General features: G+C 34.1%; 1 protein-coding gene across 1 annotated transcript in view; it reads right to left on the reverse strand.

The window, feature by feature from the left end:
• Positions 1-2,320: 2,320 nt before the first annotated feature.
• Positions 2,321-19,547, reverse strand: part of FLT4 (fms related receptor tyrosine kinase 4) — a 276,324-nt gene continuing 259,097 nt past the window's right edge. The window contains exons 25-30 of the mRNA XM_053718648.1: positions 18,714-18,813; positions 17,172-17,277; positions 14,995-15,134; positions 14,312-14,432; positions 13,063-13,148; positions 2,321-6,604 (exon numbers count right to left, since the gene is read on the reverse strand). Coding sequence (XP_053574623.1) covers positions 6,385-6,604; positions 13,063-13,148; positions 14,312-14,432; positions 14,995-15,134; positions 17,172-17,277; positions 18,714-18,813 — 773 coding nt within the window. The 3' untranslated portion in view covers positions 2,321-6,384. The remainder of the gene's footprint in view (positions 6,605-13,062; positions 13,149-14,311; positions 14,433-14,994; positions 15,135-17,171; positions 17,278-18,713; positions 18,814-19,547) is intronic.

Here is a 19,547-nt window from a genome sequence, read left to right on the forward strand (position 1 = left end):
TTGACAGTTATAGCCCTGGATTTAGTAAGCGGTTAACATTGTTATACATCTGACATAGATACAGTATCGCAAGTATTGCAAATAATGCAAGCAGTTATATAGGTGATACATTAAGCTTAGATATATGTGATACATTAAGCCTGGACTTAGTAAGCGGTTAATATTGTTATACATTTGACATAAATACAATATCGCTAGTATTGCAAATATTGCAAACAGTTATATATGTGATACATTAAGCCTAGATATAATAATGCAAATACTTAGCGAATTACTTTAAAAAACAACCAGTATCAAAAGCGTGCATTTAGCAAGCGGTTAGGAGTACGAAGATCCAATATACAGAAAAAAACGCTAATATTTAGTAAATTCACGCCATAATACCGCTAACAACTTTTAAGGCCTAAGTGGACAACATGATTTAATTATTTGATACCACTAAACAATAGTTGATACATACTAAGAGCATAATTATTATACCAAGAACAGCTAAAAAAAATTTTTTTGCAATATTATAGTATACTCACAAGAATACCATAACTCATACATCGTAAGATCCTAATATTAAACTATTAGAGAAACAAATGATGTGAATATTACCACCAAACACTTTCTTGAGAATTGATACCAGAAGCGTGTTACCAATAATATCAAAGATTTAAGAACGCCAAGATCCAATAGAGCTACTAAGTTACTTAAATATGTTACTGTTATAACAATTATAGTACACACTATTAACTTTAAAAATTCAAAGAAATTTAAAAAATACAATTTCTGTGTAATGATTCAAGCACAATGCTTGTGCATACTTAAGTATTGACAAATATACGATCCAAGACATCACAGGGGTTAATACATTAACTTACTGACCAGTATTATTATACTACACACAGAAAGTACTTTTTGTATTTATATAGCTAGGAGGCTATTTAAAACAGCAGTATGCATATATTTCCTACAATATCAGACTGAAATAAGAATACAACTACTAGGAAATTAAGTAGTGTCTCACTAAGATATATATTAAATGCAATTTTACAAGCATTAATAATAAACTTTGGTGATAATATGGGATATTTACGCTAATACCTCTAATATTAAAATTTGATTTGAATTGTGAGTCATAGACCACATACATAACAATAGAGTAAATATCACAACACCATAGCCTTCTCAAATATAAGCTCAAAGTATAACAAATCACTATATAATCACTGGGATTAACCCGACTCCCAACCCAAGTAATTTTTAATACACACCACAACCACGTAATGCACTCCGTGAACAACGGATAATAATTTACTAAGACCCAAACCTGTGTTTTTAATAAAGTTTGTATGTCAATTGTGTTTGTTGCCTTATATTTTTAAAGGATTACCAATAAAGATTATATTTTAATAATTATCCCCACGCACACTCTCCTCCAAGGAGACACAGCTCTTGTCCAATTTTTGTCACTATCAATTAGGGAATGAGTGCTATATAGGTGTACACTCCATCAATCCAAGGATTGATAATTTTCGTTTTACCTACCTTTTGTTTTCAGACATTATGGATCCATAATTGATACATTTTTATATATTTTTATATTTTTTATTATGCTGGTTTGACTGTTTTTAACTGCATTGAGTGATTGTTTTAATTGCATTTATTGTGAACTTTTATTGTATTAAATTCATTTTTAGCCACATCTCATTAGTCCTAAGGATCACCATATCCAGTCTAGGGACTTCTATCACCTTCAGCAACCTCAGCCTTTTTTTAGGTGCTTTGCACACTACACTACAATTGATAAAGGTGAGTTTAATTATAAATTACAGGAGCATCACAAACTTGAAATGCAATTATTTCTTAAAATTTTGAGAAGGTGCCAATAATTTTGTCCAGTCCATTTTTGGGGTTTTGCGTGGAATGTGTCAGATTTGGCTTTTTTTTCTTCACTTTTTTGTGTCATACCAATACAAACAAAAGAAATAAACGTGAGAATGCCTAAACATTTGTAATTGCAACAATTTTCTGGGATAAGTGGTGCATTATCTGACAGAAATGCAGGGGTGACAATATTTTTGGCCATGACAGCATATATATACTGTATGTATGTATGTATGTCTGTGTGTGCGCCCCAGCAATAGTAAGCAATGTATATAATTTTGCAATGACATAACGTGACAACAGAGGAGTGAAAAAAGCAAATAATTTGTGATTAGACATCTAAATCTAGCACTGGTTACAGAGTACCGTGCAATGGACCTTTTAGATAACAAAGCTGTTTATCCATTTCATCAAAGCATTAATAGTGAAAAAATGCATAAAACTCATAGCAGTTACTTACGATTTTATTTTATTTCTGACATTTAGATATGGCAATACAATAACAACAATTTAATTGCAAGTAATGAATTGGAAATACATAGAGTAAACAAAATGAGATTGGCTTCAATATATATTGAATAAATGGCAGAAGGGATACACAGGTCTTGAAATATTAAACCCACTAGTCACATATACACATACAAACACACAAGAGTACATGCATGCACTCACTCACGCACACACATAAACACACCCACACACACAAACACATATGCACATACACACACTCACACACACATACACACACACACGCACACACATAAACACACTCACACACACAAACACATATGCACATACACACACACAATATTGTGAATCACTCAGTTTAAAAAATATTTTAACGAACCAACTATCTGCTGAATGTTGCATTGGAATAAATACAGGGTTTAACAAGTCTTTATAAAAATTAAAAATTGAATAGCTACTTATACTGAATGTATATATATATATATATTATAATATATTCATTTATTTTTACATTTAACTTCATCAGCTAGAATTTTTTTTTGGCACTTTACAAAACCCAGTTCTTTGTATATAAATTATTTTGAAATTCCTTAAACCATTAAAATTGAGATACATAATCATATAAAATAATACATTAGAATTCTTGCACAGGAGTCCAAAGCCTTTTCTTATGCACATTCATATCCTCAGAGATTGATTTGATTCTAACAACTGGTACTGTCAAGAAAAATCTCCATATCAGTTAACAGGTGACATGTAATGTAGCTAAAGGGGCCTATTTATGATGGTGCAAGCGGAAATGATCCAATATAGCGGATCATGTCCGCTGCACATCGATAAATGCCGACAGCATATGCTCTCAGTATTTATCATTTCACCAGCAGTTCTTGTGAACTGCTGGTGTAATACCGCCCCCTGCAGATTTGCGGCCAATCGGCTGCTAGCAGGGGGTGTCAATCAACCTGATCGTATTTGATCGGGTTGATTTCTGTCGATGTCTGTCCGCCACCTCAGAGCAGGCAGACAGGTTATGGAGCAGCGTTCTTTAGACCGCTGCTTCCTAACTTCTGTTTCCGGCGAGCCGGAAGACTCGCCAGAAACACTGGGCATCGAGCTCCATAAGTAGCTTGATAAATATGTCCCTTATTAGTGAAATCAGTAATGGAATGCAAATTAATAGTTGATAAAACACATTCTTTAAATTGCAATTATATCTAATTATAAATAGATGATCTGGTGTAATTCTGACTTTGTAATTTATGTTTGAAATTATTTGAACAATGGACATCAGGAGTACCATTTGTATTCATACAATTGTGTGCACTAGTATTATGAGTGGAGCGCAAATATAGCTAAAGTGCAATTTTGCGCTCCACTCATAATCTGGCCCTTAATGTCTATGCTATACAAAAGAATAATGTAATCTTAAAATAAAATGTTTACTCAATAATGTGAGAGATTTAATGTTATAGAAATAAAGCAGGAGTTGAAAATGTTGTATGAAACTTAGGATCCAGTCAGTAAGCTGATTCTGAAATAAATATTATCAGTTCTATTGAGCTAAGTTGAACTGCACCTTAAACCTTAGATATAAGAAGACTGTAATGAAATACTGCACGAGTATTACTCACTGGTACTGTCCAATTATTTGAACCTTTTTTATATATATAATTTAAGGGATAATACATACATTTTTACAAAGCTTAGGTGAAAGGATGTGGGGAAGAGTGAACATAAAAGAATTCATAATAGGACTGCAAACATAGGCAAGAGACAGGGAGTATACAGATATCAACTCAAGGAGAAACATCAATAGAAAAATATATGTTTGTATACTAATATATATTTATATTCAAAGATATATTATATTAAAAGAAAACAAAACAAGTGTTCATTTTGCATAGTCATACCCTATTATATGGATGAATTTTGCATAGTCTAGTGTGGGCTCAGATGTTGCCTATGGTTTCAAAAAAGTGCAACAGTCCGACAAAAAATAATGTGCCCTCTCCTTAGGTATTGATAAAGAAAGAAGAGATCTGCGGAATCTGTTGGCGCTCTACAAATAACCGATAATAATAATAATAATAATAATAATAATTTTTGGTCACCATGCTATTTTTAATGACCAAAACCAATAGGAGCCATAAGAGAAGGTTAATAGTGTATGAGATTGAACCCCACTTTCCATCTAGGATAAATCTATTGAGGACATTTTATAGAATAGAAATAGTAATCACTGGGGTAGACTATCCCTCTCCAGTTTCTCCAGTTCAATTTTTTAAAGGGACAGTCCAGAATGTTTATTGTTTAAAAAGAGATATAATCCCTTTATTACCCATTCCCCAGTTTTGCATAACCAACACGGTAATATTAATATACTTTTTACCTCTGTAATTACCTTTTATCTAAGCCTCTCCTTATTTCAGTTCTTTTGACAGACTTGTATTTTAGCCAATCAGTACCCTCAAATAAGTAACTCCATGGACGTGAGCACAGTGATATCTATATGGCACTCATGAACTAACACCTTCTAGCTGTGAAAAACTGTAAAATGCATTGAAATAAGGCGGCCTTCAAGGGCTTATACATTAGTATATGAGCCTACCTAGGATTAGCTTTCAACTAATAATACCAAGAGAACACAGCAAATTTAATGATAAAAGTGAATTGGAAAGTTGTTTAAAATTGCAAGCCCTATCTAAATCACGAATGTTTAATTTTGACTAGACTGTCCCTTTAAGCTCACTCTCTAATTCTTTACTTAATGGTATCCATAAAAGGCATAGGGACTGGAGGTACTGAAGAGCTTGGAGAGATTGGTTAGTGAATCTACCAGAATGAGTTGAAGAATGGGTCTTCAAGCTAATGATATATATGCAATTGGGATGCCAAAAAACATTCCTAGAAACAAATGACCAAAAACTATTGTTTTAAATTGAAAAAATATATAGATGCCATACAATCTAAATACAATGAATTGTGTTTATATTTAAAAATAACCACTGTGCTTATTTTTATTTTTTGCTTTAGAAATGACCCCGGGATGCCTCTAATGTTCACATGGAATACAATAGAATACACATTAGTCGATAGCTCTTATGGGATTAGGTTAGAATTGCAGCTTGTAATGTTTGTTATACGATATCTGACCAGCCTTTGTCTTCAGTAAGCATGTAATTTCATACACCAATGGTAAGTAAGTATGATTAAGATTACTAATAGTTTAAGCCAAAATTCAAAGAGTACCTTTTTAATCTAATAACTAGTTAATTTGTGTAAATAACTGTAGCCATTATTACATTTGCAACTCTTCTCTTGTAAGGGTGTAGATAAATCATGATTCATTTCTCACTTACTGTATATATTTTATCAGTAGGAGAGATCCCTTGAATTAAGACCCCTTTGTTTATCATTTATTTGTTTATGTATTCATTTTATTAGGAGAAATCTCCCGTGTGTGCAAACAGCATTTTTAGTGTTTTCTCACTGTTAGTCTTGTTGCTGATGTTGACGGTTTATCATAAAGCATCTGAGGACATAAAGTCTACGTAGAAACAGAAGGAAGCAAATATTTACCTGCCGCGTTGCAATAATATAGTTACTATATACAAAAGTGGGATTCCTGTTTAATGTATATTTTGGAATCATATGAGATGAACATTGCTTTTTGTTTCCTTATATAAATATGGATTTATGCAGAATGGCAAACAACATTAATGTAAAGGACAATTAAAATAATAAAAAAATAGCCGAAATGTTTATTTTTTCCCATCTACTGTATTTTAACATAGTTCTCTTCTGTCATTGTGGCAGTGAAAAGCTATAAAACTCTGTCTTCAGTTCTGGATTAAAAAAATTGTAAAATATGTAATTCAATAATTTTCTCGCTTTAACTCTCCATTTTGTGTTGCGTGGCTGTGCAGAATATGCAAAAACATCTCTGTCTCTCAGCATGCTGTAGGCAGCCCATTTGAATTTTCCTTCTGTATATTGTGTGCAGCATTGAGCACAGAGTCACAGGACTTATGGGCTTTAAGGTTCTCATTTTTCATCAGAGAAAAAGGAAGCATGAATAAGCCCAGGGCTACCAGATCCTCCTGGGGGGGTGTAGCTATCTCCCTCCGACTGTTCTGACAGCTCTCCATATTCACTGTTGTAAAATGTCTGCCCGACTGTGTAAGAAGGGTATGAGGATTGACTCCTGTTATGAGGAGAGGAATGTCCCAGTGCCACTTCCTTATTTCTTCGAGACCCTTTACTGCTGAGAAAGGAAAGCATAAACAAGGCATTGAAATGTTAGCATTACTGTACTATTAAAAGGATACTGTAGTCCGTAAAGAAAGTACAATATTTAAAATAAAAAAAAAGAATGGCTTAAAGTGAATGTCAATTTTGATGCTAAAGTGCCCGGTTTTTAAAACTTCGATTAAAAACAGAGGCACTTTAATTCATAAAAAATTTCATTTCACTCCTGTTGTGAAAAAAATCTTACCTTTTAATCTTCACAGCAGCTCCAGCTTCCTCCACCTGTTTCAAAGCCTCTTCCTGGGTCTAAAATGAGGCATCGGCTTCCTCCAATCACAGCAGTGAATCAGACACTGAATCCCCCGGGGGGAAGCTGTGATTGGAGAATGACCTATCAATAATTTCTGACATCAGAAATGGCTTGTGAGACCGGAGAAAGCTGGAGCTGCTGTGAAGTTTAAAAGGTAAGTTTTTTTGTCACAACAGGAGTGAAATGTAAATTTTTATGAATTAAAGTGCCCCTGTTTTTAATCAAAGTTTTAAAAACCGGGCACTTTAGCATCAAAATTTACATTCACTTTAAATAGTATTTTAGCAATATATATGCATTAAAAAAAAAACTTTTCAGCTAAGGTTGTTAAAATACATAGTGAACTTTGTCCTGTTATGACCTGTGTGATACTACTGTATTTTCCCTTTACCACACAGTTCACTATTTTCCTATGCTCCCTAACCAGCTGTAGTACATGTGCAGTGCCCTCTACCCAGCAAGCATACATCACTGGCTGTAATAGTTGTATATAGTAGTATTTACACCTGACATCACTGGCTGTAATATTTGTATATAGTAGTATTTACACCAGACATCACTGGCTGTAATAGTTGTATAGTAGTATTTACACCAAACATCACTGGCTGTAATATTTGTATATAGTAGTATTTACACCAGACATCACTGGCTGTAATATTTGTATATAGTAGTATTTACACCAAACATCACTGGCTGTAATATTTGTATATAGTAGTATTTACACCAGACATCACTGGCTGTAATATTTGTATATAGTAGTATTTACACCAGACATCACTGGCTGTAATATTTGTATATAGTAGTATTTACACCAAACATCACTGGCTGTAATAGTTGTATATAGTAGTATTTACACCAGACATCACTGGCTGTAATAGTTGTATATAGTAGTATTTACACCAGACATCACTGGCTGTAATATTTGTATATAGTAGTATTTACACCAGACATTACTGGCTGTAATAGTTGTATATAGAAGTATTTACACCAGACATCACTGGCTGTAATATTTGTATATAGTAGTATTTACACCAAACATCACTGGCTGTAATAGTTGTATATAGTAGTATTTACACCAGACATCCCTGGCTGTAATAGTTGTATATAGTAGTATTTACACCAGACATCACTGGCTGTAATATTTGTATATAGTAGTATTTACACCAGACATTACTGGCTGTAATAGTTGTATATAGTAGTATTTACACCAGACATCACTGGCTGTAATAGTTGTATATAGTAGTATTTACACCAGACATCACTGGCTGTAATAGTTGTATATAGTAGTATTTACACCAGACATCACTGGCTGTAATAGTTGTATATAGTAGTATTTACACCAGACATCACTGGCTGTAATATTTGTATATAGTATAGTAGTATGTACACCAGACATCACTGGCTGTAATAGTTGTATAGTAGTATTTACACCAGACATCACTGGCTGTAATAGTTGTATATAGTAGTATTTACACCAGACATCACTGTCTGTAATAGTTGTATATAGTAGTATTTACACCAGACATCACTGGCTGTAATAGTTGTATATAGTAGTATTTACACCAGACATCACTGGCTGTAATATTTGTATATAGTATAGTAGTATGTACACCAGACATCACTGGCTGTAATAGTTGTATATAGTAGTATTTACACCAGACATCACTCGCTGTAATATTTGTATATAGTAGTATTTACACCAGACATCACTGGCTGTAATATTTGTATATAGTAGTATTTACACCAGACATCCCTGGCTGTAATAGTTGTATATAGTAGTATTTACACCAGACATCACTGGCTGTAATAGTTGTATAGTAGTATTTACACCAGACATCACTGGCTGTAATAGTTGTATATAGTAGTATTTACACCAGACATCACTGGCTGTAATAGTTGTATATAGTAGTATTTACACCAGACATCACTGGCTGTAATAGCTGTATATAGTAGTATTTACACCAGACATCACTGTCTGTAATAGTTGTATATAGTAGTATTTACACCAGACATCACTGTCTGTAATAGTTGTATATAGTAGTATTTACACCAAACATCACTGGCTGTAATAGTTGTATATAGTAGTATTTACACCAGACATCACTGGTTGTAATAGTTGTATATAGTAGTATTTACACCAGCCATCACTAGCTGTAATAGTTGTATATAGTAGTATTTACACCAAACACCACTGGCTGTGATAATACATGCTGTACAGAGTATACTGCATACAGCAAAGAAGGAAACTGTTTTCTGTATTACATTAGCACAAATAAAGTGCAGGGACTTAAAAAGAATGCTAGTAGATTATTATTCCTGAACATGGTTACCATGGAATCAAACTAGTTTCTGCAGTGAGTGGCAGTTAAAAATGTATTCCTTCCTGACAAGCCGGGGAGGGCAGTTAAAGGGACAGTCTACACCAAAATTTTTCTTATTTAAAAAGATAGATAACCCCTGTATTACCCATTCCCCGTTTTTGCATAACCAACACAGTTATATTAATATGCTTTTTACCTCTGAGATTACCTTGTATCTAAGCCTTTGCAGACAGCCTCCTTATCTAAGTGCCTTTGACAGACATGCAGTGTAGTCAATCAGTGAAGACTCCTAAATAACTTCACGGGAGTGAGCACAATGTTATCTATATGACACATGTGAACTAGCACAGTCTAACTGTGAAAAACTTTCAAAATGCTCTGAGCTAGGAGGCGGTTTTCAACTGTTTAGAAATCAGTTTGAGCCTAGCTAGGTTTAGCTTTTCAAAAATACCAGCAAGGGAACAAAGCAAATTTGATGATAAAAGTAAATTGGAAAGTTGTTTCAAATTGCATGCCCTATCTGAATCATGAAATTTTAGTTTTTACTTTACTGTCCCTTTAAGGCAAGTTCGGGAAGCTAACAAAACTTTGAGCATTATGGAGGTTTTAAATATTGATTGCTTTCACTTGTTTACCAAGTTATCTTTGAGAAACTGACAAGCAAAACGCGTCAGTTGACGTGTTCCATTGGGTTCAGTAATTAAGCTGTTTTTTATTGGCTTGTATGAATAAAATATATGCTTTTAATTAACCTTTATAAATCTCCTCCTATCATATAGGGGTTTGATACTTTCGTACTATTGTTCGATACTTGGACTACCATCATTTGTAGCTTATTGCAAGCTAAGAAAACTTGTCATGGAGCGGTGTGAAGAGTGTAAATAACAACTGTCACCTAACTGCAGAGACTAGTTTGCTGCCATGGTAACCCTGTGCAGGAATATTAATCTACTACAGGACAGGTCTATCAAGGGCAAGGAGACAGCGTCTGTTTCATTTTTTTTTCTGCTAATGGAAGACTGAAAACTGTTTTTTACAAATTGGCAGTAAGCTTAATTAATGAGTGAATATGTGTCTACTTATATAAAAGTACTTTGGTTTACTAACATTTTTATAAATTTATAGTCAGGTAAGTAAATTAAGAATAGTATTTTATTTATATATATTGACAGCTATTTTTAAGAAGATCTGTGCAGGTTCAATTGAAAGTCAATCCTAGCGTTTTACAATGGCTAGGATTAGCTATTGAAACAAATAAAGGGGACTTTCATTCATGAAGTATAAGATACTTCATGTAGAAAGTTCCTTTATTTGTTTCAATTGATCGCCGTTCTTAGCTGCTATGGCAGACCATGGCTACAATTCACCTCTTAGCCAATAGCCGTGCGGTAAATCTGGCTCCCATGGGTGCAAAGCCGGATATACTGCATGGCTATTGGCTAAGAGGTGAAAACGTCACCTCTTAGCAAAAACAAAATTTCGCCATGGGCTGCCGTAGCAGCTAAGAACTGTGATCGATTGAAACAAATAAAGGAGCTTTCTACATGAAGTGTCTTATACTTCATGAATGAAAGTCCCCTTTATTTGTTTCAATAGTTAATCCTAGCGTTTGTAAAACACTAGGATTGACTTTCACTTTAACCCTTTAACTGCTGAGCCATTTCCACTCCTGGGCTTAGCGGTTTTGTAGTTTTTAGATGCTGCTCACAATTAGGCCTTACTATAGTTTCAGTTAGAAACCCACAAATATTATAATTTTTTTTTCAGGAGACCCAGTAGATTCAAACTATACAATTATTAAATGTATATATCATGTTGTGCAAGAAACCTGCAACAAAAAGTGTGAAAAATGCAATTAATTATAATTTTATTAAACAATGTTATAGTTATGTAACTTTGATCTGCACATAGGGTTTTCAATGAGCCGCTGTGCAAATAAACGCACATTTACCCACGCCAGGTTATCACTATTACCACAGTGATCCCGTGGCTACTAAAACTGATATAGGGGCTTAGGGGCTTTAAAACAAGGGGTCTTGGGGGTCTCTAGGCCTTTTTGATCGACTGTTAGAGGGGTTAGAAGATATATTGTGCTTAAAACATATGTGTACTTTAATTTTTTATTTTTTTTATGTTTATACTTAATTCCCCAAGACACACCATATGAAATGAGCTTTTAAACGGTGGGTCTTGGAGGTTTCTAGGGCTTAAGGGCTCTGCAATGAGAATCTAAAGCTCCCGACCCACGGATGATGAAATGTGTTTGTTATCCACAGTAAATACATTGTGCAAATGGTGACTATGTGTTGTCTTGTGCACTTAAAGGGTTAAAGGGACATGTTCTCAAAAAAATGCTGTCATTCATATGAAAGACCAATATCTAAACATTTTGATTTCAATGACTCATTGTAATGTAAAAGTTATTTCAATTTAAATTGGAACTAAATCAGCTCAATCAGTTGTGTTCTTCCTACTAATGCTCATTAGCTGAGGTAATTGGCTGATAGTTACTTCATGTTATCAGTTAATAGGCATTTGTACAAAATACTAAATTGATACTGCTAAATACTTTAATATTTTATCAGACAATAAAAAATGTCAGCGTGTTTAAGCAATGATTTTTCAAGTTGCTGATAGAACAAGGTTTCTTAATTGGCCACATTTTTGAATACTTACAATTTAGCTGATTACAACATTTATTTTCCGCCCCCTGAACAACTTTGAGTATAAACTACTGAATTGCGATCTGTGGCCTAAAAGTATGCTAGTAGCCACTGAGCAATCATTTAGACCACCCTATTTAAAAGGATGAACCATTCTCCAGCTGGTTGTCAGACACAGCCATTTCCACATATTTGTGAATCAAATGTGCTGGTATTTTCATTTAGCAATAATTATAGTTGCAAAACAGAAACATAGTGGATGCCTGTGGTCTTTGAAAATAAGTTTTCATATTTATGACTTGAATAGGTAGGACATAATCAGATACCTGTATGTCAAAGTCACATCAAAGTCATTTTGGTATATGTATTAGAAATGACAGCATTGTGAAAGATCTGCATACACAATACATGCTTTAAAAGCACTTAAACTGTCATGTTTACATTGGTTTGCAATCCAGAGACACATCCCTTGAAAAGCATCTTGATATTTATGTTTATGCTTTGCTCTGGCTAGACAGGGACAAACATAAATGAGTTTCAGCACAAATCAAGCAATAACTGTTCAGCATGTGAAAAAGTAATGTTTCTGAATTCTAAGGAATGCAATCCAGCCTCTGGATTACCAGGAATAACTACAGTGTTAGTGGGTAAAATACATCATGAAAAAGTACATGATTGCAGAATCTCCCCACCCCATGCATAATTAAACATTTTATGAGAAAATGAATTTGTATTTAATTCCCCTTTAATTATTAGATTGGAGTAGGAAAACTCTTTAAATTATTATATACAAAAACAAATATTTTTCTTGAGGATATTGGCCTTATAAACTAATGCACAAATGTTAGTATCTGGTCATATTAATACCACAGCAATAATATAGACATGAATGTCACTAGCAAAATGTCACACAAATTGTGGTTTCAATGCAACATTCTTCTAAGATCAATTACACTTCTTTGATAATGTTTTATGTGTGGTTTATATAACCAGCACAAGATAATAGGATGACAGATAAAGGGTTTTATAGAAAAGAAATTTTCTTGCCAAGCACAGATAAAGAGCTAATTTACCTGGCAGGTTTTCTCCTGCCTAGAACCCTAGAGAGCAAATCACAGATCACAGAGTTCAGCTCTTCATTTTAGCTCAGTTTGATGGATTTAATTTGCATGTGCATTACCTGAAACCTCCATCTGTTCTGTGACTGTTCTCTATCCGCTCCAGTTCTTCAGATGCCAACACCATGCCACTGTCTGTTTGACTGTCCTATTTCAGGTAGTAAGAGTAAAACATGTACAGTTCATTAAAACCTGTAAGAATCCAGGTATCATATGAGGCTGTACACCTTCACATGATAATAGCTCTTTAAGTACTTTTAAATAAAGTAACATAGTTAGACTCTACGCTACAACAAGCCCCTGGAATAGGCAGATGAATTTGGTTATATAAACTATGCAGAAATGGAACAGAAAGAAAATGAATTGTCCTTTTTGGAAGTGATCTAATGTCAGCGTAATCTACATGTACAAATGATTGATGCATTCATTGCACGGCCTACAGAAAAATCACATTACAGCTACTATTTTTCTTTTACAAAAAGTGTTTCATACATAAAAAGTCTAATTACATCTGAATATTACTTTTGACATTTGAGGAGAATCATGAGACTAATATGTTTATGGTATCAACTAAAACCATTTAAAACAGAATTGGCCTTTCCTACCCACATTATTAGTTTTAAACCATTTCAGTGTAGAATGCCTCATGCAACCCGGGATGTAAAATAATTATAGGGAACAGCTCCAGTAAAATAGCCCTATTTTAGTAGAAGCAAAACCTGTAACAGTTTCATTGGAGAGGAACACTTAATTTAAATAGCCAATGGATAGGATAATTTAAAGTGCTATAAAATGTATACGGTCCTTAAGCATTTGGGCCTGATGATAAAAGGATCATCAGACCCACGATAAATGGCCTTTTTTGTCTGGCCAGTCTTATAATCCGTGGGTCTAACTGATATTTTATTAAAAAAAGTGTAATACTCTTTCTGTCCTGATGAATGACAATGTGCCTTCCATAGGAAACAATAGGGATTCCTGTTTGAGTAAAAATTTATTTCTTAGAATGTTTACACAAGATCACTAAATATAAAAAATTTGGGGTTTCATGTCCCTTTAACTCCTTAACAAACGACGACATACCCAGTTGTTAGCAAGCACTCTTACATCTGCATGCCTCTGGAAGTGAGATATGCAGTACTAGCAAAGTTTTTCCACTATTTTAAGAATAGTAGTAATAGTAGGGCTCATTTTTAATTAATTGTAACAAAACCATGTCTAATTGTTAGCATAAATGTCACTGCTTCATTTTCCTGTCTACGTTTTCCATACTACCTAAGCATGATTCATCCATACTACTGTTCTTCTTACCGGGTGTCCTTTATATGCCATTTGGGTCATAGGAAACTCTTCAAATGTTTTCAGCCGGGAAGGACAGCGGATTTGGTTGCCCCCAGTGAAGCAACCAGGAAACGAAACACAGTTATAGTATCTAATAAAGAAAAGATAGAAATGGAATAGTTACATTATTGTTATTTAAAAAAAACAAAACACATACTCACTATATAGACCCAATACACAAGACTAGGGACTAAGTTATGGAGGCCCAAGGTGTTCTGTGGAAGGAGTCAGGGTGTGTGGAGGTGGAATCATTGGTGTTTCATAGGGAGAGCTATATGTAATGGGGCAGAGGTTGCAGTTCTCACTACATGCTTTTGAAAACAATTTTCAAAAACTTTGAGATTGCTTTTATATGTTTATGAGTATATGTATGACCTTCACATCAGGATTTTGCATAGGCAATAAATTATGACTGCTCGTCTGTGCTGAGAAACTCAGTAAAACAGGCCCGGGATAAAATTATAATTCTTTTTAAATGTGTAGTTACAAAAAAAACTGAGTTTGACAAGAAACGTTGTTGAGTTCAAAGGACATTTTTATTATTATTATTATTTTTATTAATAAACTGATTTCTGTTTTATTTGGATACAGTCAAAATAAAACAAAACAAGCAAATTATTTTTCATTTGTGCCTAACAAATACATATGCCCACCTCACAGCCAGATTGTGGCAGTGCAGTCTCATATCACATTCCTCTTCATCAGAATTGTGCTGTAGGCAGATGGGCCCCTGAGATAATTCCAGTTCCTCTGAGCTCTGGGAGTCATTGAGAGGGATGTAGTCCTTTCCTTCCTGCAAGGAACAGGCCAAAACCGTGTTTAAAGTTGTGTTACAATAACATGCTCATTCCTTGGAAAATTATGATATTACTGTGCAGAGTTAATTAATCTTTGGTCACATTTATGTAAATAGGATAATACATTGTGGTACAGCATCATTTAATGGGACAATAAAGTCTAAATTAAACTTTAAATTAAACCTTTGTGACTGGGCTTTCAATTGGCATTGCACCTTTGTGATAAGGATTTTAAACAGAGTTGCACCTTTGTGACTGGACTTTCAAAATGACCCATTCCTTTGTAACTGAGATTTCAAACGAGATTGTCCCTTTGTGACCACAAAGACAAAACCTGTTCACTTTTTAGGTTACATTTAAATCCTGGTCACATAGATGAGATTCCCAGTCCCAAAGGGGCAATCCCATTTAAAGCTTAACATTTTTGGAATGGGTGGTTTCATGGTTTACAGTGTATATTCCCAGTTTCCATCCAAAGAACAAGCACTTAACAACAGAAAACACGTTTTCAGGATTTTCTCTTTTTAAAATTCATTTGTGACTGTTGGCTTTTAGCTGCCAAATCCATTTTGGATTGTAATCACTAGAAAAACATGCTTCCCACATTGGCCAAAACTGAGTTTTTAGGTGCTAATAACTAAAAGATTGGAATTAACCTCAAAGTTTGTAATTTTTTTATGTTTAAAAATTCATATATGCAAAAACTAATGTCTAAAAACTCATATAATGTTGCTCAATTTTTTTTTTAAATAATTTCTTAAAAAATGCAATTTGCAATTTATGTTTTGTTTCAGCCTATGGAATTGCTTATTCAGTAACAAAGGGATTAGTTCTTTAGAAGTCACAGATCAGAGACTGCTGCAAGTACTGTGTTAAAACAAGGCTCAGTGAAGTATTTCCCAATGTCTATTGCACTGATATCCAACCTTCTTTAGAGAACACTAGTAATGCTAAAGATAATGCCTCATAATAAAATAAAATTATAATCATTTTTTGAAAATTGGACATGAAAATAGTTGCTATTAATGAATTTAATGTAGCTTAAAGTGATGGTAAAGTTGATCCATATTAAAAGCTGCATTGGCAACATTTTTATAAACAACTATGAGTTTAATTCATAGTTTTTTTTAATTTTAAGTATTATTCAAGTAATTAGTAAATTGCACCTTACATTCTATTGACCCGCATTCCACCTGGCTCTGTGTCAAAAATGTTTTGTGTGTGACTTATTCTTCGGCATCCAGTTGAAATCCTGGCTCTATTTAAAGTTCATGCACACATCCCATTGCATAGGGAACAAACCTGGTTGCACATAGGGAACAAGCCTGGTTGCTTACGTAGAGAGCGGGTGCGACTGCTCTCTACATCAGAATACAGCATCAGACCAGGAAGTCTATGGAGGGTGGAGGGTGGAGCGGTGCATACTATAATTAAAAATGTTAAAAAAATAGTTTACAACATTTTTTTTATTTTTATTAAAACTTAGCAATGTAAGTAATTGGAGGAAAGGCTACCTGCTTCAATGATAGGTGAGGCAAAACTTTACCATCACTTTAATATCAGAAAAAATGTACAAAATGTTGTACAAGTACCCATGCTCATTTACCCAATAAGAAATGTGGAGCTGCTTTTCAGTAACACATAACTGGTGTCTGTTTTCTGCCCATGGTTGCTGAGTGCCACACACAGACCCTGCGGACTATAATTTGGGCAGCCTTAGTCTAATGAGACATTAGGAGAGTGACTGTTGGGTTCCTGTAAATAAATCAAGCATTCTAAGGGCCTGAAGATTAAAAAAATCACCGCCATGGAGGGAAATCACACAAAATCTTTTGGATTTTTTTAGACCTTATATTGTAATATAGAAGTCTCTATACAGAACCCTGCGTAGTGAGATAAACATCTCTCAAGGTGAAACGTGTATCTAAAATTCTTTGAGGGACCTCACTGCACTGAAGAGACATTATAGGTCATCTCGTTTGAGTGGGGGGCTTTAGATCATCGGGCCCTAAGTGAGCATAGGGTTTCCTTACCTGTTGCACATTTTCCTGAAGAAGGTCACCCAAAATCTCCACCAGATCAGTGAAGGTTGGCCTCTCCTTAGGATCTCCATGCCAACAGCTCAGCATAATGCGATAACTGCAAAATAAATTAAATTAATATCAACAATGTAATTTATACAAAACAGTGCTACTTCAATATGTTAAATATATTAACTTAAGTTGAAGATGTTTATTTTGTATTTGTAACAGGAAGGGCATATAGCTGATCCATGATATAGGCGCTCACTGCTTGAGTAGAGAGCATATAATGCCACTCCCCACAGGTATAAAAATAGAAAAAAAACAGTTTTTCAGCATCCCTTTAAAAGAAAGAGTCAAAAACCTGTAATATGTGTTAAAATGTCCTATTTTAATTAAACAGATAAACAATTACTTTTATTTCCCTTTAAAGTTAACCTAAGTTACAACATGGCTGCACCCATTGTTTTATAGACAATAAGGACTCAATTTGTTAAGCAGAGGATGCTGCTTCGGAGGCTCATCGTTTCAGGGGAAAGTTAAGAAGTAGTGGTCGTAAGACTGCTGCTCCTTAACCTGTCTGCCACCTTTTAGATGGCGGATCTAAATCATCCCGATCAGGATGATAGCAGCCGAAATGCTTGTGCAATGATAAAGGCAGACAGTGTGTGCTGTCTGCACGTAGCGATGTTGAACGGACATGATTTGCTATCACTAAAGTTTATGTTATATTAACTTTTATTGAATTACATTTTCTTTTCTTTTTTCTACTGTCAGAAATACCATTTGTTAAGCAAAAGAATGTTTACATGTATTAGTTTAGTATAAATCAAATGAGTATTTTAAATTGTTATTTTTTTTCTTCCTGAAGGCATTTGGGATTATGCAACTCATAAAATTAAAAAAATTAAAAAACAGCGCTCTGATCCTTTCAAGGTGATTGACAGTCCCTGCTCTCATATGATTGGCTGTGTGAGAGCAGGGGACGGCGTTACACTAATCACAAAACTGGGCAGACAGGTTCCCTAATTTGGAACATTTCCTGCCTAGACAATGATAAATAGGAACCATGATCATTTGACTAATTCTCCGTTTCTATGGGTGAAGAGACTCTTAACATTGATGAAAATAGTGAATACTTTTGAAACTGATAAGTTAATGTTAAACTGATTATCATGTTTAGAGACTTGAGCTTAAAAGTTGTGTGAGATATGGCTTGGCCCTGATTATAATAAGTTTGCAAAAATAAGCTATTAAATGCTTTATTTTAAAAAAATTACAGTCCCTTGTGTTTTCTTCTGAGCTGAATTTTCTTTTTTGGCAACTCCTGCTTACAAAAGTTCAGATGTTTAGCAAAGTTACATTTTTTTCCTTATGTGTGAAACTGAATTATTTGGTGTGAAATGCGTAGAGCTTCTAACTTTTATAACCCCTTCACCTGCTTAAGAGAGTATTGGCTAGCTGAAACATATTTCCATTCAAAGCAAGATATGAGTTAGTTGAAGAATTATTGTTTTCTTTAAAATCTCCAAGAAAGTATAGGATTTCACGTACATTTCTGCTGTAGCATATTCTGGCGCTCGCATCCGGGTTCCGTCTTTCAGTCTCTGGCAGAACTCCTCATTAATTTGGACTCCAGGATATGGAGATGCTCCTATGGAAATAGTGAAAAGGCCAATCAACACCTGAATATCTATCTATCTATCTATCTATCTATCCTACCAAACTATCTATCACATAACTATCATGTTTATCATTTTTGCACTCACTCATCCCACTTGAGTTCCTTCCATATTATTGCTAGCTTCACCCCTGGTATTATTAACAATAACACACACACAAAACCTTTTTTGGTTTATTTGTAGGGCTGCAATGCATTATGCTATTTCATTTTAATTATTAATTTACCTATATATATATCTTTATATCTCTTTATCTAAATCTATCTGTCTATCTATCTATTTATCTATCTGTCAGTTTAATTATCTATTTAATTATCTATCTATCTACCTATATATAAAGAGAAAGTTGCATAAGCTTTTCTTATAAAAATAGTGGTTAATATATGGAATAAACTTCTATTAGAGGTGGTAAGGACAAATAATTTAAGGAAATTAAGGAATGACTGGGATATATATGCAGCTATCCATGATAATTATTTAAAGGGACAGTATACACCAATTTTGATATAACTATAAAGAATAATATGCACAGATACTGATATACAAATCCAGTATAAAACCATTTAAAAACTTACTTAGAAGCTTCCAATTTAGCTCTGTTTAAAAGGTTACTGTAACACCCACTGCAAGTGGGAAATAGCAGACACTCCCCCCTCCCCTTCCTTTGCATATGAAAGACTCTTTACACAAATAGAAGCAAGCTGGA

The sequence above is a fragment of the Bombina bombina genome, chromosome 6, assembly GCF_027579735.1.
Source record: "Bombina bombina isolate aBomBom1 chromosome 6, aBomBom1.pri, whole genome shotgun sequence".
In the NCBI taxonomy this organism is placed as follows: domain Eukaryota; kingdom Metazoa; phylum Chordata; class Amphibia; order Anura; family Bombinatoridae; genus Bombina; species Bombina bombina.